We start from the raw sequence: 24,639 nt of genomic DNA on the forward strand, positions 1-24,639 counted from the left end.
TTCTGTGTTAGAGCTGTGATCCAGGGTGTACCCCGCCTCTCCCCTGTGACAGCTGGGATTGGCTCCAGCCCCCTACCCACCCATGAAAACACCACCACTCTCAACTGGATGGATGAGCGGTTGAGAAAACGGATGGATCAATGGTTGTTGGTATATATAATTAAATGAAATTAATAAAATAATGACTTATTCTGACAATATAACGTGATCAAAGTAAGGGATTCACACCAGATAAAAGAGAAATATTTGATCGACTCGTGAAGAACAATCTACACATAAACCAATAATATATCGATCATCATCGGTGACTCGTGAATTCAAAGCAGTAGTCTCATGTTACTGCAGGGTACTCTTAAAAACTTCAACTTGCCGGGGAGTATTTTACACAATTGTACTAGTACTTCTCTGCAACAAAGGATTCTCCCAGCTCTGCTCTGGTGCGCCCCTCCCCATCCTCCTCGCCACTCCTCCTCTTTCTTCGGTGTATAAAGCCGGACTGTCCTGGTCCCTGTAGGGACCGAGGGCTGCAGAGAGGGAAGGAGGAAAAAGCACAGGAAGAAAGAGAAGAAGAAGCACCAGCAGCAGGTTTTACCTCCAGAAAGTGAAGATGAATGTGTGCGCGCTGGCCCTGGGTCTTGCCCTGGTTCTGACCGCGTGTGTGGCCCGGTCTCCGTTCCAGGCGGTCCTGCAGCACAGCCGGATCAGAGGCCGGACGCATGGGTGAGGTTTTTTTCTTTTTTTCTCTCCTGAATCTAAGTGACCCGAGCCGAGCCTGGTCCTGCCCGACTAAACCTCAACTACTACTGAGCTGAGCAATAGAAATGATCAGAGAGTGATCGATAATCTGCGGGAGTGTCAGTACTCTGGTCCTTTAGTCACTACACTAAATGTACTAAAACTTCAGCTTTAATAAAGAAATAAAAGTCCCGGTTTGGAAACAAAGTATGAAAATAAAAGTACTTCATTACGCAGGAACATGACGTGTATCGAATATTTTTACTGGAGAAATAAAAAGATTCCTTCTAAGGGCGACTACTAGAAAGTGACTGAATTTTATTGATTGATTCGTCATGAATATACTTATTTGCTGCAAATGAAAAACAGATGTTCTGCAGATTTTTAATCTAGTTCGTGTTGTGCAGCTTTTTTCTGCACTACACCTCAGCTAAAATATTCATTTTACTCACATCTGTCTGACGGTTGTTTCTTATGGCCTCACTGTGCAGGGAAAAGCGCGTATCTCCATATTTGGACAATGGTTGTGATCAAGTTTATTCAAGAACTACCACTTCACGTTTTCCTCATGATCTCAAAGCGTATAATGCACTCCTCCAAAGCACAACTGGAGAATTGAAAATCAATAAAGCAACTATTAAATGATCAGAGATGATAAAAGGACAATTAAAAAAATAATTTTAGAAATAGTCGGAAGGAAGTCGCTGACTTTTTGAGCATCATCTCCTCATGTGATTGGTTCAATGTGTCTGTTTGTTAGCAGGACTGCCTTTAAAGTTCTGGATGGATTCACTTGATGGGTTTTTGTTAGAGGTGGAGCTCTGGCCAACTCAGGTGATTAATGTTTCGAGTCAGTCCACATCTAGTCATTCTTCACTGTTGTGGGATGTGACATAATTGAATATTTGTTGTCATATCTTCACACTTCATACAAATACAACTGAAATATACACACAAAAAGGGAGACATCCTGGTTCTTCTGAAGAAAATATGAAAAAACTAGCCCAGCTCCAGATATCCATCTGAATCCAGGGTTTCAATTCGTGCCAGGTGTGGTGGTAATTTTCATCTCTCACTGGAGTGACACGGTTTCTTGTTTCTTAAGCGAAGGATCTGAATTCTTTTTTGTGTACTGCAGTACGATATTAAATATCCATGGTTTGGGGGGGGGGGGGGGGGTGGTCAGGGTTTAAACAGCTGGATTTCCTTCACAGACAGGAAACCAGTGCCAGCCTGAGCGAGTCTGTGTGAGTGTAAGCCGAGAGTCAGCGTGTGAGGGTGTTACAGTGATCCGGCTTGTATTCTGTACTGGTTGATATAATCTGCCATAACTCTTCATGTTCAATTTAAGTTAATTTCTATACCTAAGCTGAAGACCCTACGATGTTAGAGAAAGAGCTCCAGCAATCAGTCATCGACCATTTGACAAAAACCAGTGCCAAAACCTTTATAAACGACGGCAGTTTCACTTTTAAGTTTAGTTTCCATCAACTTTAATGACCTCAACTTTTAGAAAAAAGTTTTTCTTCACGTGTTCTGTTTTTTGTTTTGTTTTTAACAGCTATAATAGGTTTACAAAACGATCATAGAAAAGTTCTCAGAGGAAAAAACTCCCGGTTTCACTGTCACCCTGACTGGAATTGAAAAAAGCGATGTAAACTGTGTTCATGTACAAGGACAAATGCATTTTCCTAAATACTTCACATCTGGCTGTGAGCCCAGGCTGGAAGGGAAGAAGGGCAGACAACATTTTCTTAGTTACCAAACTAGAAACAACACTTCAGAAAACGGTTGCTTACTTGGTTTCCGCACAGAAGAATTACCTAATATCAGACCTCCTCCTCCTCCTGCCTTCTCCTTCTGGCTCCTCGATGGATATAATCACATGGGTCAGCTAGTGGGAACTGTAAGGTGCCATTACGTAAATCCTCATTTGGATAAACAGCTTTTTCAATTCGGGTCAACAACGTGACAAATTCCTAACCTGCAGAACTCAAACTGAGATCATTTTAATCATTTTGACGGTTGTTGCAGAGGGATCAGCCCTGCAGCCATGAACGATCTGCTCTTTCATGTATTTTACTGCTCTGTTTGTCCTTTATGTTCTGAGTTTGGGATTTCTTTGTGGATGATTTATGGTATAGATTGTTTTGCTTATTAGTCATGCGTGTGTGTTTTGCACAGACGCCTCGGGAGACAGCCAGTGCAAATTAGCTTAGGCTCTAAATTGTGTGGTGTGGTTCGTCTTAATATTTATCCCTATGCAGACAGAACAACACACAATGAAACGATATGCATGCCGACTGAGATCACAACATTGTGCTTGAGTGAGTTTGAGTGTTTTTCTTAATTGGGGATAATTATGTTTACCAGAGTTGGTATGAACTGAATTTTTGACAGTCCCAGTTTATCATTTGTGAAACCTATGGCTGTCAGTCTGTTTCAGTTTATGAATTGATGACTCAAATACTTTGATTTAGACTTTTAACAGAGCTTCTACGTGTCTCTGCTCTCACGCTTAGGATTAGCGGTTTACTTAAGCCGACTGTCTCTGTATGTTGGAAATGAAAGTGGTTAATAAGTATAAACATTTGAATTAAAATAAAAATTTTCCTCTTTGTCTCTCTTCTGTTTCAGACCCAATGTTTGCGCCATGCAACAGATTAAAGGCACCAGCAAGAAATATTTCACCAACTGCAAACAGTGGTACCACCGCAAGATCTGTGGCAAACCCACGTAAGTCCCACCGACTGCACTTTTTGCCATATTTACCATTTTAAATACATTCTTAGTTTTCCTTAAGAAGCAGAGCACAGGTCGACTGCTTCTCACTTTTGGTTACAACTGTGGTTCTGAGTTGGTTTTTGTATTTGATTTCACCCCAATCTGTTAGTTTGACTTTAGTTCTGCTAAAAAGAGAGAGTTTGTATTCAGATGACAGAGAAATGTCCTTCTCCCTAGGTGTACTTGCCTCTTACATAACCTCAGAATAAAAAGAGCGAAGCACAAACTTCAGAGTCAGTTTACATCTGAGGCTGAGACTCCACTCCCAGTCTCATGAGTTCATTTAAAGGACACGTGCAAACATATACATTGACTTTTCTGATATATTTCACTTCCTTTGGAGTCCTCAAGTCTAAGTCTAAAGTCTCTCGAGTTAGAGTCCGAGTCATTAATTTAAGTCCAAGTCAAGTCTGAATTCCTTCAGTGTTTCCTACCTAAAGCTTCATTTCAGATCAAATAAGGTTGAAACACAGAACTCAGTCCCCAAACTGCGGTAATGATGTTCTTCAAAGTATATAAAGCAAGTTTTTAATTTATTAAAAACACTTATTCATCCTTTGAAAAGTGAGTTTAGCTTGTAAAGTCGTCCAGAGAGTTTCTGAAAATTATTTAAACTGCAATGAGGGTAGCTCTGAATTACAGTCATGCCAGTTTAAAGTCACATAAGGATACGACGCAAGGACAAAGTAGATGTGAAACTGAAGCTTCCAGCCTTATAAACAGTAAAATGTTTATATTATTTCGTAAGGACTGCAGAGCACATCCAGTGTTTCCATGTAAGCTGCAGCGATGATGGCTGTAACCATTGCCAGTAATAAACCAGAAGGCAGAATGATAAACAGCATCCAGTGTCCTAAGAGTGAATCCAGATACCTGCCTATGAATCACACTGTGGTCCAGAATAGGAAAACAAAGTCCTCTTCACTTAGCTTTATTTTACAGAGCATAGGAATATGATCATAACAAGACTTTTAACGTAAGGCTAGTCTCTACACATTCACTTGATAAACAAAAGATCCCTCCCAGGTGAATGGCAAGACGCTGTGGGGTTGCATTAGGAAGGGCATCCAGTGCATAACTCTACCAAATCAAACGTGGAGCTACCTGCTGTGGTAGCCATTTCTGTCCAAATCTGCCAAAACATGCCCACATATACCTTTTTTATTTTTTGTTCTGCTCTGACAATGACATAAACTAAGTTCCATCTGTATTTGGTACCAGTTTTAGATCACAGACACCCTGATAAAAGAAACTGAGGCTATATATACACTCATAGTCACTGACAACAGTCAAGATAAGAGAAACAGGTGGGCAACAAGAAACAGCTGAAACTAATCAAAACAAACACACGAGGGAAGTAAAACTGAATACAAGACATGAGAGATACTTTAAAAATAAAAGAAGTGCCTCTATGTGGCTGTAGCTCAGGAGGTAGAGGTAGAGTGATGTACTAAAGTTAGTGGTTCAGTCCTCCAGTCTGCATGTCAAATATCCCCAAGTTGGTCTATTGCATCCACTGAAGTGTGAATGTTAGATAGAAAGCACTTATATTTTTCTTTTTAAAAAGTGATTGGTGAATGAGCCAAGTGGTATAAAGTGCTCTGAGTGCTCAGGTAGTGTAGAAAAGTGCTATATAAGAACTGTCCGCTTATCATTTAAAGAAGATAAAGACTTGGGGAAGAAAGAATAACCTAAACAAAAAGAAGGAAATATTACTTAACCCAGGAATACAAAGCCCAAATCCTCAAACCACAAAAGTCCTTAAAAGTGACTAAAACCTTAAACAGCAGCTAAACTACAAGACTTAATCTAAACCTCAAAATGACAGAAACCAGTTTGTTCTTAATAAACTCATCTCTATTGATGCATCCATGTAAATAAAGTGAAAGCCTTTTTGTTGTTGCTGTTGCTGTAAGTGTCTATCAAATCCAAGTCTTTGATCAAAGTTGAGGTCATACACTGGAAATCAGGCAGTATAGTAAACAAGTCTGTCAGGTGAAAAGCATCCACAAACAGGAAAGACCTCATGCACATCATCTGAACATTAGGAACACAAGAGAATGCACATAAAGTTTGAGAGGAAATTTGGGAGTGGAAAAATCAAATACTGTTGATTTTCTTGGCTTTTTTTGTCACGAGGTCAAGTTGGCCAGTCAGACAAGTCATTCCAGAACCATCCACAAACACTTGGATTAAAACCAACTTCACTTAAGAGCTGATTTTTCCCATTTGAGCTCCATGAGTGCCGAGAAACAGACTGCTTTTTTACACCTGCTTTTGTGAGAACTCATCTCATTTGGCCTAAAGCTAAACCTGAGCCCAGTTCTAAAGTGAGGGCCAGAAAGCCCTAAAGTCTAAAACTGAAACTCGTCCTCACAGGAATAGACAGACACAGCACTCTGCTTTAATCCTGTCCAGCTCATGAGATCTGCAGCACAGCTGGCCTCTGCTGCCTCATTAATAATGTGGGTGTGTGTCTCTGACTGTAAACCACTGAAATTTACTGTCTGCATTTACTTCCCACCTCCATCTTCAGCCCAAAGAGGAAAAACCTTTCTGAACATTAAACGCTGCATTTGATTTTTATTTTAAATCCGGATTTCTGCTTGGTATGTGTTTGGAAGGCGCTGCAGAGGAAACGTGCTGCTAAATCCTAAAATCCTCCCAGACTCTTTCTATGGGCACATTCTTGAGTGAAACGCAGCTGGCTGCGGAGTGTCCCTGCAGAGCTGTGAACATGAGGAAGGTGACGGTGGGTGAGGAAGATTTAAAAGACAGGAGGCTTATTTTTCATGCATGTGTTTATACAGACAACACTGTTTAACAGGAACACAGTGATACAGTTTACTTATGAAGCAGCAGTTGCAAATGCTGAATCAAAATGACAGAACACAAACAGGGATTTGGACTTGAAGCCTCTGCAGTGATAACAACAGCTTTTCTCCTGATTAATCTACATAACATTCATCACTACAGGCATTAAATCTCACTCAGAAAAACTAAACTCTGAGTTATATCCAGTAGCCAGTTTAGCAAAGCAGTAATCAGCTGGACACATGAAACTAAATATGATTTAAAGGCTGTTTAACCACATTTATTCAGTCCACTCAAGCTTTCCCCAGACTTTATTAGCTTCTCTTTTTCTAACAAACTCAAACATGAATATCAGTGTTGATTTTTAAATCTGAACATTTGCAACTTGTCAAGCCTCTGACAGCACATTTTACCAAACACAAACACCCACTGTCAGTGTGAATGCATTCATGCCTTCAAAATGTGCCAGCAGTTTGTTTGTTTGCTGCCACTTTAAACTCAGCTTTGGTCCAATATGTAAGAGGAAGGTGATGGATGTTGTGGAGAAATGAAGATTTCTCGACGGGAAAAACTAAACTGAGACAAAAAAAAATCAACAAAATACAAAAGAAAAAGAAAAACTACCACCAAAACAGAGTACACAAAGTCAGAAGGTATGTGGTTAATGTTGTAAAAGCGTCTATTTGAACCCAGACAGGGTTAAAGTAGCACCACAAAGGAGCAGTCAGAGGAGATTTATATCTGCAGTCGTTTAGATTTACTGGTAAAACTCTGCTCTGGGACCGCCCCACCTTTCCGTGTGTAGCACAAAGAGCCTCTCACAGATCAGAGCAGGCGTCAGTGACAGCAGATATGACGCTGAAACAAGAAAAGAGGGTTGCAAAACAGCTTGCAGAGGCATAGTAAGTGTGTGTGAAGTATTTAAAATCAAAATAGATGAAAAAGTGGATTTGTGGAAGGGTATCAGCTAAGTCATCAGCTCGTGTGGGCTCAGATCAATTATCAATGAGAAATACTTTATTTATTCCATATTTGGGGAGATTCTTTAAATTAGATCAGCAGATCGTGGCATCCCTGAACTCACGTTATAACGCGAGTTCTTAAATCGGAGTCTAAAAATATTAATTCGGACATCTACTTTTATTTTTAAATGGAACCTGAATCTTGGTGTCCTGGGTGACTCTTCCATCCATCATCTCTCCATGAGCTCTGGACGAGGAATGCTTCACATGTTAGAATTATTGGAGCATTTAGTCTGGATTTACACAGATGATGATAAAAATAACAATTTTAAAACCTTTTTGGTCTTTGTCGCTCTAATTTTTAATATTCAGCAAGCCAGATAGAAGAGCTAAATATCAGCCCTGTCTCTGGTTAATGTCTTTTTATTTGCCACAGTCTAGTATCAGCTGATCGGTTATTGGTGCGTGTTGAATTCAAACCGAAGGCGTTGGTGTTTCTGTCACAGATTTATCATGAGGCAAACTTATGGAAATGTCCGCTTCAGCAGTTTAACAGACAGCATAAGAAATGATTCATAACTTTGTTTGCAATGTTTCATTTACTTCTTCTTTCTTCTACTGTAATTCTTCTTAGTTAGTTTCTGTTCCCTCATCTTCTTCATCTCTCAGCCTGCTCCACTATTTTCTTCTCCCGTCTTGTATCTGAAGATGATCCTCCTCCTGTCCGCCACCTCTTTCTGTCTCATACTGTTTTCATCTCTCCTGCTTACTCTGTGTATTTATTCATGCATTTGTGAGGCTCGTCCTGTGTGTTTGTGCATTTCCTGTCCTGAATGTGTCCAGTCAGGATGTTGGACACAGCCTTGACGCAGCTCACAGTTCAGCCTGAATGTTTCTCACAAACAGATTCTTTCAGCTGGCAGCAAATAGGACAGAAAGAGGAAGTGAGACTTTCTGTGGACATTTGTAGGAAGTGAAGTTGCTGGAGGACCCTGACGCCCCATGCACACAAATCTTACAACACCCACAGTGTGGGTGTGGAAACACTGAGCTCTTATCTCTGACAGTTTAGTTGGATTTACACTGGTGGGGCATTTTGAGTCTAACAGTCATGTCTTTGTCTCTGCGGCTTTGGACCCGTGGGTTTCTGTGGAGGAGGATCCGGAGGTTAGAGGTCAGCAGAAGGAAGACTCATAACTCCCATCGTAATTCACTACAACCCCCCTCTGAACTCCGGGTCCTCAAAGTACCCTCTGTCTGTCAGACACTAATGCCACATCTGTTTCTTTAACCCTAAGTAATACTGCTAATAATAATAATAATACTTACAATAACAGCACTGAAGTAACCATCTTATTTATGTTATAAAGAACAAAAGATCAAAATATGCAGTTAAAGGAGGTAAAACTATCCAAGTCAACAGGTTTTCAACTGAAGGAGGCAGCTGTGCAGATTGTGAGAGTTCATTCATTCCACAGTTTAGGAGCTAAAACAACAAAAGCAAAATGCGTTAAAGGTTTGGAGTCAAACTGCGAGAAGAGACTTTGTGTCAGCCTACAACTGCTAAAACATGGCTCAAAGGTCAGAGATGTAGCCTGGAGATGTTTAAAGCTCAGCAGCTGGGTGAGATCTGATGGGGGGATTTCACTCTGGTCTACATATCTTTATCACTGTTACATTACTTTTGTCCCTTTGATCTTCTTGCTGTGATTTCTTATGTGTCAGAACTTTTTATAATAGTGCACAGAGGTCTGGTGTCCAAAGTTATTCGCTGATCTTTTGCTACCCAACCTAGTCTTGATAATTATTATGAAATCTGAGAGCTTTGAGGACTTTCCAGATCCTTGTAGCCTTTGGTAGCTTCCAGAGCTCCACAAGTTTTGAGAACTTCAAAGACTTGAGACCTCTGGTAGCTGTTAGAGGTCCAAGAACTTTAAGAGCTCTGAGAGCGTTGATCACTCTGACAGCTCAGACACCTTCAAGGGCTCCACTAGCTTTCAGAGCTTCAAAGGTTCAAGCTCACTTCTAGCTTTGAAACCTCTGAGAGCTTTGGTAGTTTTTAGAGCTACAAGATTTTTTAGAAGCAATTTAGTATAATTTTCAAATCCTTTATTTGTAAAATGCAAAATAAAACTGAACTTTCTGTCCTTTTTGCCCACATAATAAGGCATATAGCGGTACACACTGATGTACACATGAAGTTTGGAACGCTTGACTATGATTTGAGCTGTGTTATGTTTAGACTTTGATTATTGGGAATGTGTGATGTGGTTTGTAGAGTCTGGATTTAAACTGTTAGCTGTTAGCTTGTCATGACTGACTTATTCAGAGTTTTTATTGAGATGTTAATAAAATCAGTGATCTTGCACCTGTGCGGTGTATATGACACAGAATTCGGTCAGAAGATTAGATTTCTGGCTCTTAAATATTGTGTAAAAGTATTAATTTTGTAGAAAAAAAATCTAGATCATTAACAGGCATTTTTGTTAAATAAAGGGCATTTCATTTAGAATTAACTAGCACACGTTTATGTACCGCACCCTCACAATAACCAAGCTTGTGTAACTCGTCCCTTAATTGCCTCACTGTGGTGTCTAACTTTAATTCATCAGCTTTAGTTAATAAAAGTTTCTCAAAGACAAAATTTGTACGTGTCCACCTTGTTTTTACATTCTGGAAATGACTTTTAATCCCTGATGAAACTTTTCTCAGGCTTTTCATGGCTGGCAGTTTCATGTTTGAAGCTTCCTCTGACAATCTGAAGGATGACGTGCTGCTGACTGATGTGAAAGCATTTCTTTTTTAAGGTTTTCATCGAGCAGCTCGATCCCGGCGGCAGAATTACTGCAACCTTGCTCTGTTTGTTTTGTCATAAATCCACAGCAGCCATCTTTACTTATGTGGAGAACAAAAGGGACCTGAGTTTCCATCTGCTTTGATAATCAGTCCAGTGTGTGTTTGCGCACATTAACACACACACCATCAGTAGCTGCTCTTCACATGTTTGCACTTATGTGATGAAGGCTGCGGGAGCTTTGGGAGCTTCCTTTTTCTCTTTGTCGACGTTAAACTTTATTATAGAGGACCTGAGAGCAGAAATAAGACCTCTGTCCGCAGACGGTTTAAGTGTTAATATGGAGCAGTGACTGGTTGGTGGTCCTGGCTTCACTGAAAGATTCGTCCACTAATCGCTCTGTTAAAACAAACACAAGAAACTCAGAAATTCATAATGAGATTCCTCCATCAGGGGACTCTTCCCATCAGGAAAATTTATATATTTAATAAATTTGCCAGTCAACCTTCCAACAATTGTTGACTCGTAAAGCTGAAGAAAATACACATCTGATGTTTATAGACTCAGAACGTCTCAGAGAGAGGACATAGTGGAGGAGCTGACACAGGAGGAAGTTTAGGAAATTGATTTTTATAGAAGAATTCAACTGCTGGCAGACTGATCAATCAATGATTTATCTCCAGCTGCAAATTAAAAAGTTCCCATGTCATGCAACATAGAGGCAGGCTGACACAAAGAGGTTGGCTTATACATGCAGGATAAATATTAAATATTAAAGCGACACAGGTGGTTGTAGCTGCTGGCTGTCTGCTAGGCTTCACCTCAGCTAATCTGCTCTCCACCTTCTACATTCTAACTACGGTGTTCAAGACTCAAGACTTAGTCTTTGGCCCACTGTTATTTCCAACGTATTTCTAATACATGTAGCTAGAGCTTTCATAATGATAGTATTGTCACTGTCACTGTGTGTCATTGTTATGTCCCTCTGGAATTCAACCCCAGCAAACTGCTCGATAAACAGACTGACCAAGAAGTTTTCTCCAGTTTTGATTCTGTCTTTTATAAAACAGTCTTTGAAGACGACATTCAAATAAATAAAGAATTACTCTGTCATACATGTAATCAAAGTATTTGTCAGAGCTGAGAAGCTTTTTTAGTGAAGGTTGTTGAGCCAACGGTTGATTTTTTCCCCCCGCTGAATTATGTTCATTTGCTCTCAGTTTAAAAGACACTGACTATTATGGGTATGCAGTCTTCTTCACTACCTTTGCAGTGACATAATAGTTCAAATCTGCTTTGGTTAAGTCTTAATCACCCTCAAGCTGCCGGTTAAACTGAAACTAGTAATGTTCATGTCCAGAACTATTCAAACTGCAGTCGAGTTGCCACTTTTCTCTTCATAATGACCTTTTATTTTGTAGTGGACAGGAAGTGAGGAGCTGGATGGGGGCTCCTGCCCTGGTTTTAGTGTTTTTCCTGGCAGTGGGTGCAGGTTTCCTCTCAGACGTCTAGTCTGGTTGCAGATTCTTCTCCTCTCTGAGGAAATGAGCTTTATGAGCCCAGACGGCGGAGCCACATTTATTATGGAAATCTCAACAGGAAGTCCTGAAAGCTCCATTCAGGCTGTACGCTTCATTGCAGCCCACATGTGCCTGTAGCTGAAGTAACGTTCTGAGATTTTTCCAGCAGACAGACCTCCACAGGTCCTCCTGGTCCCACAGTTACTGCTTGTAAATCCTGCTCAGTGGGTGCACTTCCCAGAGTGACCACTAGGTACACTAGGTAATCAGAGTCAGAATCCATTATTAATCCCTGTCACTCACAGGGTAACCCAGCCATAAGCCATACTGTTCTTTCTCCTTATTTTTTTTTTACATCCAGACCATAATTTATAAAATAAACTGTGTTTTTTGGATTTTTTAAAAGATTTTAAACTACAATCTGACACCATAAACTTGTCACCAAAGCATTTCTTAATTTCCTCCTTTCTCAGACAAGTTTATGTTTATAATGCGAATTCCAATTATTTTTAATTGTTTTTCAGACATAGAGGAACCTTCTGCCCACCATGAAGAACAGATTGTGGACAGACTGCGAATGTGTTGGTGCAGCGACGAAAAACAGTCCCATACATACAGCTTTACAATGAGTAGGAATAGTAGATGTGCTGCTTCCACTAATGTGTGACATGTAAATCTAGCACACATAACATGATCTGCATGTCATGACTGAAAAACTCTTCAGTCAGTGAGAAACTGGAAAAAATCAGAGGGCAATTAAATGCTCTGGATGCAGAATAATTTTTCTGGTGGAATACACTTCAAACTGTGAATCCAAAACACTCAGGGAAACACAAAGCCTTTCCTTGTCTGTTTTTCTTCTCTTTTCCATAATTTGCAGGCAGCATGTCACTCACCTCATCCACTCTGTGTCCAAATGAGTCATGTTTGGGCGCTCAGAAAAGGGTCATCAGCAAAATTCAGTGCTCACCTGTCCCACTGGATGATATTGGCTGTAGTACAGCAGCGTGATTTTTCTCTGGCTAATATTGTGGCCTCAATAGGTCCGACTTTTCCAGTGATTATCCAGAGGGTGTGCCCATTCTCTTTTGTCTTCTACATACAAATGCTTATTTAAATAGGTAGATTGGTGTCATTTGTACATAGGCACACTGAAGAGCCACCAAACAGGCACACATGGAAGGATGATGTTCCTATCATATTGCCATTCCACTATCTTATACTTTGCCTTCATTCAGCACTTTGACATAATCCAGCAAAGAGTTGAGCTGCCTCTGATTCAGATCCAGCTCTCTCAAAGTCTAAGTTGCTTTTGAAGACATCTTTGGTTTCAGAGTTCCCCTTTTAGCTTGTGTTGTACAATATTAACTCCTTCCATCTGATGACTTACTCAGGCTGAAAGATGTGTAGGTCTTCCATTCAGCTAAAGCCATAATACAGATAGTTTTTTGTCTTTTCTTTAGATAAACTAGTGGTTAGTGTGCAAAGTACTGATGCAGTAAACAAAGGTGGGTCTTCAGCTTTGTAGAAGCTGTTGTTTTCCTGGACAAACAGGTGGGTTTTGTTGAGTCAGGTAAGGGCTGATTGGTTACTGGAGCTCTTTTTTTGTCATTTCATAAGACCACTTGCACTACCTGCAGACTCTCAGGTCTGCTCATGCAGCTCGTAACTTTATTAGCATAATTACTGTCAGACAGGAATTTATGAGTATCCTGTAGCAGAAACCCTACAGACAAGTTACGAGCTCCTGATGCGGCAGAGAGTTTTATAGAGAAACAGGAACATGAAGTCTGACATGAAGCCTCTGCTCTGACGTCAGGGAATACAAGAAGGTCTACAAGAATCCTCATGTTCTCCTGTGTTTTTATGTGTTCTCTGCAGGGTGATCACCTATGAGTGCTGCCCTGGTTATGAGAAGATTCCCGGGGAGAAGGGCTGTCCTGCAGGTATGACCTCTCACCCCTTACACTAAATATGTTTAAAACATCTGTTGGGATTTTACTGCAGAGAGTCATCAGCTGGGTTTGTTTATGTGCACCATTGCAGTGCTGCCTCTTGTGAACATCTACAGCACTCTGGGCATGGTTGGCGCCTCCACCACTCAGATGTACTCTGATCGAGCCCAACTCAGGGAGGAGATCGAAGGTCCAGGAAGCTTCACCTTCTTCGCCCCGAGTAACAAGGCCTGGGAATCTCTGCCAACAGTCAGTACACACTCACACACTTTTACTGCAACCTCGCGCTCCTTTTGTGAGGAGCAATCAGCAATGGTTCTCCTGCTTAACTCATTGTGTGTCGTTTGTTGTCGTTTTCCAGGAGATCCTTGACGCTCTGGTGAGCAATGTGAATATCGAGCTGTTAAATGCTCTTCATTACCACATGGTCAGTCGCCGGCTAACCTCTGAGGAGCTGAAGCACGGATCCACCTTCTCCTCCATGTACCAGGACGCCCCCGTCCATATACACCACTACAGCAATGGGGTGAATGAAGACATACTATTGTTATCCTGTAACTCTGGCACAGGAATCAAGTTTAGCTGTCATGATAACATGAATATAGACCAGAGAAATTTGTAATTAATGTGAAACCACCGCAGGAAGAATCATTAGCTGAGACAACCGACTTTAGTCAGGGTTCTGAGTATTGATCAGCTAAGCTATTGCTCTCCCTTCTCCACAGAGGACTTTGGTCAGCAGTTCCAGTGCTTGTTAGGATACTTTTTTTTTTTTTACCAGACTGTCTCCAGGCTCAAAACTGAGGCTGTATGTACAGTCTTGCTCTGAACATCATTATTATCTTACATTAGGTATCATATCACGTGTATGATCATCAATGTATGATCATACACATAACTGTTAAAGGCGTAACACAAATATTTGCAGTAACAACACATTAATACATTTTCTTCTTATATCTACAGATTGTGACTGTGAACTGCGCTCGTCTGGTCAAACCTGACCAACATGCCACCAATGGCATCGTGCACGTGGTTGACCGCGTCATCACAGCCATCTCCAACAACATGCAATCAATCATTGACATTGATGACGACCTGGAGACTCTGCGTGTAAGTCCATTGAATTTAAAATCCTTTTGTTGTTTTAAACCTTTGGAAAAAATTGTATTAAAACAGCCTACGAAATTAGAAATACCTGCTTATCTAAAAATATTTAAATGAAGTTGTTACATGAACAGCTAAAGGAACTGTAAAAGTTGTGTAACAGCTGGTGGAACATCAGCCAGCTAATTAGGTTCATTAGTAACATGACTGGGTATAAAATGACTATCACAGAGAGTTTCACCAGGCTGTGAAACATAGCAGGGGCAAATACCTCAGCAGTTTAAGAAGAACATTTTTCACCATAAAATGACAAAGAGTTTGATTCCATCACAGTAAATCATTAAAATATATCACAAGGTAAAGTATCAGTAAAAATTCTAAAGTCCCATGAACTCTCCTTCTGAATCTAAGGTCTACCCCATTAACTGGACTTGCTATTCCATAGTTGCTGTTGCAGACCTCTATGGGACATTGTGATGGACCGAGTTGAAAAAGCAGGAGGAGTCACAGGAATTATTACAAAAATAGGGTTTTCATTTGTGAACCCAACCCAAAAATTATATTTACAAAAGTCATAAATGTTGAGCTCATAAAAGAGGTCAAAGAAACAAAACTCAACTCAGGCAAAGACTGCAAACTTAACAAACCAAATGACTGCCCAAACAAACATAAATGACCTCCACATGAAATTACACACGAGGGTATATATAATGGCTGATCAGACCGTTGAGACACGAGGGGTAACTAAACAAAACACAATCATAAACAGCAAACAATGCAGTACAGTCTTGTTTGTTAATAAACTAAACACCAAAGAAGGAAATCAAAACTACTAAACCCTAAACTAAACTCAAACATTTAATTAAGTAAATGGTAAATAGCCTGTATTTGCATAGCGCTTTACTAGTCCCTAAGGACCCCAAAGCACTTTACACAACCAGTCATCCACCCATTCACACACTGGTGATGGCAAGCTACATTGTAGCCACAGCCACCCTGGGGCGCACTGACAGAGGCGAGGCTGACGGACACTGGCGCCACCGGGCCCTCTGACCACCACCAGTAGGCAACGGGTGAAGTGTCTTGCCAAAGGACACAACGACCGAGACTGTCCAAGCCGGGGCTCGAACCGGCAACCTTCCGATTACAAGGCGAACTCCCAACTCTTGAGCCACGAAGTACAACTACTTTATTTGTAAATTAAAGAAAACACACATTCACCCTTCAGCAGGAAGTGGTGGTGCGGTCCAGTTATCCCTCTTTGCATTTAGTTGTTTCAAACCCTGGCCACCGATGCAAGCTGCCGTCAAACATGAAAGAAGAAGAAGAAGAAGAACCCTGGCCACCACCTTTTGTCTGGCAATTTAGAGTGTGGCCATGGGTATGTTGACACTGGGGAAAAATCTTTTTCACAGAAGTTGTTTCTTATGTCAAAAAGACATTTTTAACCACATGCTCCACAGTAACAGATTCTGGGTGACTGCTGTCCATATCTGTCACATACAGAAAACAATTAGAGAGCTATGAAATCCTGAACATTTAGCTTTTCTACAGCAATAGGTTTGCACGTCCCCAGACACTTGTAGTAGTTGTAAGTTCTGATGGAATAAGCAGCTTAAACTCTTGTCTCTGTTTTCTTGTATATCTCATTGTCTGTGTTTCAGACGGCCTTTGCTGCTGCAGGTCTCACCACCATGCTGGAGAACGAGGGTCATTACACGGTCTTCGCTCCCACCAACGACGCCTTCGAGAAGATTCCTCGGGAGACCCTCAACAGAATTCTGGGAGACCCCATAGCTCTAAAAGGTGACTGGCACAAGACACTCTGACTCCTTCTATCTGGCTCTGTTTATATTTTTAATTACTTTTGTATGCCCCCTCAGACCTGCTCAACTACCACATCCTGAAGAACATGCACTGCGCAGAGTCGATTGTGTCAGGAACACCAATGGAAACGTTGCAGGGAACCATGCTGGAGGTCGGCTGTGATGGAGAACACGTGACCCTGAATGGCAAAGCTATCATCACCAAGACGGACCAGCTAGCCACCAATGGAGTCATCCACTACATCGGCGAGCTGCTCATTCCTGACTCAGGTAATTGCACTACAAACAATACTACTAATACCACAATGCTTCACCCAATATAGGGAAGATATTGCTGCACAAGGAATCCGCACAAAATAGTCCTTCAGTAGTGGTTTTAACATAAGCACTTGGAATAATCATGGACTCAGAGTTGAATTATCACCTTCAGGTCATTGGAAGAGCTTCTGTCTTAGCAGGAGATCCAAAAAAAATCTCATGTTTATTATTTTTACAGATCTTTCAAAGTTTAGGGTCCTCACTGAGACTAAGAGACAAGATCCGTCCACTTCTTGGATCTCTACACCTGGGTGGTATTCAACCAAATCAAATTTTGGTGTTATGAAATCACACCTTGAACCAATTGATTGGGCCGATGGTGGTGTCGAGTGACTATGGGACCAATTATATTAAAATAAACCAAGTCACATTTGTCCACATTGAGTACCACTGGAAGTGAACAATGGTGGAAAATTTACAGTTACCATTTTTAGGTTAGGGTTAGGGTTACCTAAAAGGATTATTAGTTGTACCAGAGATAGTATTAATACTTCTTTGTCTCTTGCAGCTAAAACTCTCCTGGAGCTGGCTGAAAGTTCATCTGTTTCCACTGCGACCAGGATGTTTGTTGAAGCTGGTCTAACCCCCCACCTGACCGGGTCTGAGGCTCTGACCATGCTTGCTCCCCTGAACGACGCCTTTAAAGGTAACGTGTGGCCCCCAAAAAAGGCCTTTCCTGCCATCCTGTAGGGATAATCAGAAATGGGTATGAACAGCCATTGTTTCCACGTGTCTAACAGGAAGTATGACAATGACTCCCAGCATGAGAAAATTAATGAGTAATCACGTCTTGAAGGAGCAGCTGTCATCCAAGGCTCTATACCATGGCCAGGAGTTGGAGACACTGGGAGGCCTCAAACTCAGAGTCTTTGTCTACAGAAAAGTAAGAACTGACATTTCTTTACTTGGTGGTTTGTTCCACAGTTTGTTAGAGACACTTTTCAGATTCCTTGTGTCTCAGACTCAGTTGTGGTTACTAACCATAACTCTCTGTTAGGGCGACTGAACAGCCAAAAATCACAAATTCTAGAAGTGTACAGATGTGGTTAGGAGTACTTGGAATTCACAGGGTAAAGAAGCAGAGTAGTACTGTTTCATCATGTGTCAAAATACAGCCATGAGAGTGTTTAATTGGACCTGAAACAAGTTAAATATTCTGAATGCAGAACAGCCAACTGTTCAGCTGTTTGGCTGAATTGAGTGTGGATAGTTCTCTGCTGGATCAAGAGGCTGTTCACAGCAGATGTTGCTCTTTTATGTGGTTTTGTTTTATGTGATTGTTTGTGGTCAGAACAGGAAGCTGCTGCTGAAGAATCAACTTCTGATGGAGCTGCTGCCTCCGTCTGCTGCTGCCATGAGGAATTAAACCGCCTCCATCTCCTAACGAGATGCTGGTTTTCATCTCTCTTGAAAACCTCTTTTCTTTATTAACTTTAACTTGAAACATGCAGACAGAACTTTATTGAAGTAATAAATGAAACACAATAAATGCTTATTTTCCCATGATTGTTTGGAGCTGAACAGTCAGCATCACCAGTTGCTGAGTAGGCTAGCCAGATTAGTCATACCATGTCACTATTTTGGGTGATTACTTTATGTTGTGCACCCTCTACTTGGTTGGTCCTTGTTTGTATTGTCTTAGTTCTTCTTGATCTCATTATTGACTTTAACACTGTTGATCATGACATTTAATTCAAAGCCTTTATGATTTCATTGGTTCAGGTCAGAGACCTAAACTGTGATTAGTAGTTAAAAAAAATCCAACCAGGGGTTCCTCAAGGCTCACGTTTTGGCCTATCTTCAACTTGCTGATTCTCTAACCCAGTAAGACCTCTCAAGTAATCAGATGCAGATCTTTTAACGGTTCCCAGAATCAGATCTCAGCCTGCTGAGGGTGCTTTCAGCTACTGTGGTCTTGTTCTTTGGAACAAGCTGGCTGCTGACCAAAGGTCAGTTATAACTATGTCTACGTTAAAAACCTTTTTAATCTCACAAGCTTACACCTAATAAGTTGATACCTATTTGGCCTCTATCGCCCCTGTATTGAGTCACTTTGGCCTTTACCCCATGTTAGCGTTGCTGGTTCTTGTGTGCTCCCTTGCACGCTGTTAGCCCTTGTTTGGTCCCCGTTTCTCTCCCCTCCGTTGACCCTTGTTCTGCCCTTGTTAACCCCTCTCTATGTGTCAGTTTTAGTTTTTTCCTTAGGCTCTCAGAAACATACTTTGCAAAAGTCAAGTCAGATAATCGATGAATGACCGAAAAATGAACTGATTTTGTAGTGGATTAGCTGCCTCTCACACTGATGCTTTACGCATTGATACGTCCTAGCAGTAGTATTGATTGTGCTCTGGTGACACAGGATGTGAGGCGTTTGTGTTTCTGCTCGTTTCCACATGTCCCAGGTCTGGTTTGTGGGTGGTTGTCTGCTCGGTAATGAACTCTGCAGACCACATCAAGCTTCCTGCATCCCACAGTGGTTAAGTCTTTCCATACTTAACCATTGTGGGACTGTGTGTGGTGTGTTACCTCATTTAAAGAGGATATAAACCTGTCTACTTAGCCACAGAGTTACATTACACCATTAATTGTTACATTTTAATGTGAAGTATGTTTTAAGGTTTGTGTCTGACACTTTACATTGTAAAGATAAGACCAACATAATATCCTACACTAGACTCTAGAATGTGGAGACAGTAGCATGAAAAAATTCTTAGTCATCTGTGATTCCCTCAGGCCTGTAGTCAGGTTTCCTCCGCAAGTCAACAAACATTACAGAGAAGAAGCTTTAGTTGGTCAGGTTTTTTAATCTAAGCAACATAATAATAACTAGAAGGGTACCTTCAAAATCAAGATGGTCAAACTCAGCATGGTCAGTGTGAAGGTTAACAGGTTTCCACAACAAATATTAGATCAACAAATATATCAGAAACACTCTGGCTTGCTAGCAGTGGTATCTAAACAGTATAATAACAGTAATAATAATAACTAGAACTCGTTTTTTCTGATTCCAAAGCCCAGTGTTAGGTATTTAAACACAATTTTTTTTCTTTGTAGAACCTTTGCATCGAGAACGCCTGTATCGCTGCGCATGACAAGGTTGGACGCTATGCCACCATGTTCACAGTGGACAAAGTAATCACTCCACCAATGGGAAACATCATGGATGTCTTGAAGGCCGATGACCGCTTCATGTGAGGATCTGTACCATCTGAATCATGTTTCTCTGATGGAAAAGTACAGCAAAAACACTCCCTGTCACCTATTGGCAGTTTTAATGACTCTACAGTGCACCTTAGAGGCACAGAGCAGCAACTGCACAAACTATGATCAGTGAAAAAGGGTTTTTTGTAGTTTGAAGCTCCAAAAAAGTGAGTCAGCTGTTAGCCTAGATTATCATAAAGCTGTTAGTTTGGTGTTGCATAATGACTGGAAGCAGAGGTGTTAGTGTGTTGTTGTGTAGTTGCCATTCGAGCTAACATCATTTATTGCTGTTTTCAGCACGCTGGTCAATGCCATCCAGACAGCAGGTATGACCGAGCTTCTGAACCAGCAGAAGGTGTTCACCTTCTTCGCTCCCACCAACGATGCCTTCAATGAATTGCCGCAGGATGAACGCAACAGGCTGATGCGTGAGTTTTGTTCAACCACACAGCTTCTCTTTATTCACATTCTTAATTAATCCACATGGACAGTTTCCACACACGTGTGGAAAGCGTCTATTTTCTTTACAGCAGTTTATACTGAGAGGTGGTTTGTAGAGATTTCTCAGGGGGGCTAATTTTCTGCTCTTTGTTTGGACTGAACACGCTGAATGTTCACAAACTGTTTGTTTAATCTGCTGCACAAACAGCAGCAGCTTCCACCCTAATAAAGACATACAGAGACTCTGCTCTGATTCCAGTCATCTACTGACACGGGGCAAAGCAAGTCGTGGCTTATACCAGAGCTTAGCATGAAGAAGGAAATGAGATCAGACGCACAGTAAGAACCGTTTGTGTTTCTGTGTCCAGGTGACCCTCAGCACCTGTCAGGTGTGCTCAAGTATCACCTGGGGGAGAGTATGCTGGTGAGCGGTGGCGTCTCCTCTCACACCAGGTTCCAAACTCTGCAGGGGGAGAAGCTAGAGCTGGGCTTGGTTGGTTCAAAAATGTTATTTAAAAGATGTCGAAATCTTTTTTGTTTAAATACACAGTTTATTATTATTGATATTATTATTATTATTATTATTATTATTATTGTTGTTGTTGTTGTTGTTATATTTTGATTATTCATCTCTAATTTGTCTATTTTATATTTGTTTTCAATATTTTATTCAGCACTTTGTATCTTATTTCACATTTAAAGGCATATTTAATTTGTGTTGACCATAGATGTTGCACAGTATTGCTGTCTTCTTAGGAATAATCAGCGAGTCTGACGCCTTTCTTTGTCTCTCAGCGTAACTACACGGTTTACGTCAACAAAATCCCCGTGGCCGACGCTGACCTGATGGCGACAAACGGAATTATCCACGCGGTCAACAGCATCATCAGACCTCTGCGTGAGTACCGTGTTTACAACATCGAACTATGGATAAGATAGTTGTATTATTGTAGGGTCTATCTTACAATATAAAGCGCCATGCAGCCACTGATGTTGTGATTTGGCGCTGTATACATAAAATTGAAGCGAAGTAAGCAATTTTCAAATGTAGACCTGTCCTTTAAAGCTGACCTGGCGTTTTTGTGTCTTCAGCTCCAAAGGTGGACAGAGAGCAGAGCGACGGACCTGCAGCTCCTCTCAGAGCCATTCCCGCTTCCAGGGTGAGAAAGGCCTTTCTTTATGCCAAAAAACCTTTTCACAAATAATCTGAATATCACTTTTGCACCTCAAAATGTCCAAAATCCTGAAATCAGAAAGATTGATGTAATACCTGTCCTCTGATTACTGAATCACATGTTTGGGCTGCAATGCCCTCCTTTGTGTCTTGCAGGCAGACTCCAGGGGCTTCAGGAACGGTGAGTGTTTGTAATGTCTTCATGATATGTTTAGTTCCTGCTGCACGCCACTCTCATCTGAATCTGCTCTGCTTCATTCTCTGTTTCTTCAGACGATCTCTTCAATAAGGTTCTCAACAGTCACTCCAGCAAGATGATCAGCCGGAGGCAGTAACACTGCCTAGAGGGAAGACGACAAGGAGAAAAGCAGAGGCTCTCTAGAGAGGGTCAAAGGTCAAGTGTTAAATCCTCTGCTGCGTGGCCATGAGAGGATCTGAAGGTGATTTTCTGGTGTAATTCATGTCTGGAAAAGAAGAAATGTGTGTGAAGACTTTTTAAAATTGTTCCTTTTTTATTTTTAATCAAACCAATGTTGTTTTTTCTGTGCGCTGTAAAAAAAAAAAATATATATATATATATATATATATATATATAACAGCTAGTTTTTACTTCCATAATTCAGAGTGTGAACTTTTGTAAAGTGTGTTTTGTACTCGTGTTGTTCTGCAGCATGTCAGAGCTCGAAGCAACCATAGAGCTGATGGTTTCTGTGTGTGTGTTTTTTTTTTTTTGTAAAATAAAACCGAAAAGTGAGACCACACTGCCGCTCGTTTGACACCATGTGTCCTTCAGCCTCACCTCGCATCTGTCTGCACTAACATCTCTGTATGAAAGTGAAGTTGAAGAACAATCAAATCATTATGTCTTAGTTACATTTTTACAACAAAAGTTGCTCTGTAATTTTCTCAGATTCTACCTATGACAGTGGTTGTGACTCCATCCCTCTAACATTTGGGAATCCTGCATCGTCCCTGATGTGATCCAGGTTTGAAACTGAGCTGCTGTTTGCACAGTTTAATTTGAAGCAGTGAACGCCTCTCAGAGACCAGAACATGCTGTTAAAATGATCTTGTTTCAAGACCGAACATCAACATCAGCCGTGAGCTGTTCGATGAGTGTTTCCCATCAAAATCAAATTTCAGACATGAGCACAAAACAAACTCATAGTGAGTCTAAATCAAGTCAGTAATAAGTCACCAATATCATTAGTTTAACTCTTATCAGCTTCAGTTCATCTGAAACTTTGGAAACGGTGAGGATGACCTCTTCTACAAACATGCTCTCCCTGCCTGATTTCATTAAATTACCGGGCCTTTTATTTAGTTAGTATGAGCAGACTCTGGGACTTCCTGTCAGTCTGCTCTCTGTGTTTGGCTTCTTTTAATGCAGAGCAGGTTTAAAGCTGCGGCTCAGGTGTCAGCTGTGGAGATGAGTGACAGCAGCAGGTAATGCAGGACAGCTGCGGCTCGCAGCAGGGCACCACGCGGAGCGGGCACAGAAGTTGGAAAAGTTCTCTAACTCAAACCTTTCAGCTCCGTGTAGCACGAACATCTGACCCAAGGTAACTGAGTTGCATAACCCTCAGGTGATGGGAAATTTCAGCAATCACGACATGAACTTGTTTGTTTTAGACTTATGAGTTTATAAGTTGGTAAAATGTTTCCAGCACCACACATAGGGTGAAGTATTTTTTCTCTGAAAAACTAAAATCAATGCCAGAGAGGGTTAAAATAATTTAATGAAAATGTGAATTCCACACCAACCGCAGGAATAAAATATTATTAGTAAGACAGCAGGAATAAATATAAATAAGAGAAATGCATACAAAACAAGAAAAAGGCACACATGAGAGAACAGGTCACATGACAACACAGCATATTCTCTGAATTTTGTACCCGCAGTTTGAACTAAATAACAGGTAACACATGTATTTATTCAACTTACAGACAATGGAAACAAACAGAAAGAAAACTTGAAGTCATTAGTCATTAGTCATGTTAGTTCAATTCAATTCACTTCAATATGTATAGCACCAAATGAAATGGTGTTTTTCTCAAAGCCTTCACAATGTAAGGTTAAGATCTTAAAGTAATACACAGCAAGGTAAGCTTGCAGCGTATTACTTTAAGGTCTTAACCTTACAGTATTAAAAAGAAAACCCTTTTCTCTAACAGCATGGTGGGAGTTTCTAAAAATAACGGAGTCTTCATTAATCCCATGCAAACGTACACCTATCTGGAATAACCCTGACATATTACAAAACAATAATATGATTAATTTCCCAGAATGGAGTTGTAAAGGAATTAAATACTTAGAACATATATTAGAGGGAACAGAATTTATTCCATTTGACAGACTAGTTGAACAATATGGGATCAACAAGACAAGATTTTTAGAATATCAACAAATTAAATCCATAGTAAAAAAGAAATTTAACCTCAGTCAAGTTGAATTACAAACACCACTAAGTGCGGCACATTTTCTTACTCTTAAATCCCCCAAATTATTATCTAAAATATACAGAACACTTTCTAAATTAGATGAATCAATATCCCTTCCTACTGCAAAGTGGGAAGCAGATTTATCAGTCAACCTAGACCAAAACTTCTGGTCTCAGATTTGCTTAAAAACTTTTAAATTAATTAAAAATCCCAGTCTGCAATTAATACAATACAAAATACTTCATAGAGTGCACTATACAGGTCATCGGATGTTCAAGATGGGCTTTACATCTTCCAACAACTGCTCACACTGTCAAGGCAATACACCAGACAATTACATCCACGCTCTTTGGTTCTGTCCACCAGTGCAAAAGTTTTGGCGCGAGATATGTGAAGACTTATCAAAGTGTCTGAAATGTAACATTCCAACTTCCCCCTTAGTGTGTCTACTGGGCAGCTTAGATAATGTCACTTCAGAAAAGAATATAGCCCATATGATCTTCACTGCCCTATGCATAGCCAAGAAAACAGTCCTCATGAACTGGAAAAATAAAAATAATCTTAAT

General features: G+C 40.7%; 1 protein-coding gene across 2 annotated transcripts; it reads left to right on the top strand.

Moving 5' to 3' along the window:
• The first annotated feature begins 525 nt into the window (after positions 1-525).
• Positions 526-22,380, top strand: tgfbi (transforming growth factor, beta-induced). Of its 2 annotated transcripts, none has more exons than XM_085360367.1 (17): positions 526-720; positions 3,373-3,471; positions 13,491-13,555; positions 13,656-13,813; positions 13,926-14,090; positions 14,531-14,677; positions 16,336-16,477; positions 16,555-16,767; positions 17,324-17,461; positions 17,556-17,698; positions 19,870-20,006; positions 20,314-20,444; positions 20,826-20,950; positions 21,253-21,355; positions 21,550-21,617; positions 21,788-21,812; positions 21,905-22,380. In XM_085360367.1, exons 1-17 carry the CDS (start codon positions 608-610, stop codon positions 21,964-21,966), a joined length of 2,034 nt encoding a protein of 677 aa, XP_085216493.1. In that variant the 5' UTR covers positions 526-607; the 3' UTR covers positions 21,967-22,380. The 2 variants fall into 2 exon arrangements, with proteins under 2 accessions (XP_085216493.1, XP_085216502.1); XM_085360376.1 differs by having other exon boundaries at positions 20,826-20,881.
• The last annotated feature ends 2,259 nt before the right edge of the window (positions 22,381-24,639 follow it).

This window comes from Diplotaxodon limnothrissa, linkage group LG2 (genome assembly GCF_057381915.1).
Source record: "Diplotaxodon limnothrissa isolate DT_005_m linkage group LG2, D_limnothrissa_male_GT1.1, whole genome shotgun sequence".
Classification (NCBI taxonomy): Eukaryota; Metazoa; Chordata; class Actinopteri; order Cichliformes; family Cichlidae; genus Diplotaxodon; species Diplotaxodon limnothrissa.

What these genes read in the sequence shown, in the direction of transcription:
- tgfbi (XM_085360367.1), top strand. Translation starts at nt 608, where the DNA reads ATGAATGTGTGCGCGCTGGCCCTGGGTCTTGCCCTGGTTCTGACCGCG. An exon ending in ATCAGAGGCCGGACGCATGG is followed by an intron (nt 721 to 3,372) that starts GTGAGGTTTTTT and finishes CTTCTGTTTCAG; the next exon opens with ACCCAATGTTTGCGCCATGC. An exon ending in AGAAGCTAGAGCTGGGCTTG is followed by an intron (nt 20,951 to 21,252) that starts GTTGGTTCAAAA and finishes TTTGTCTCTCAG; the next exon opens with CGTAACTACACGGTTTACGT.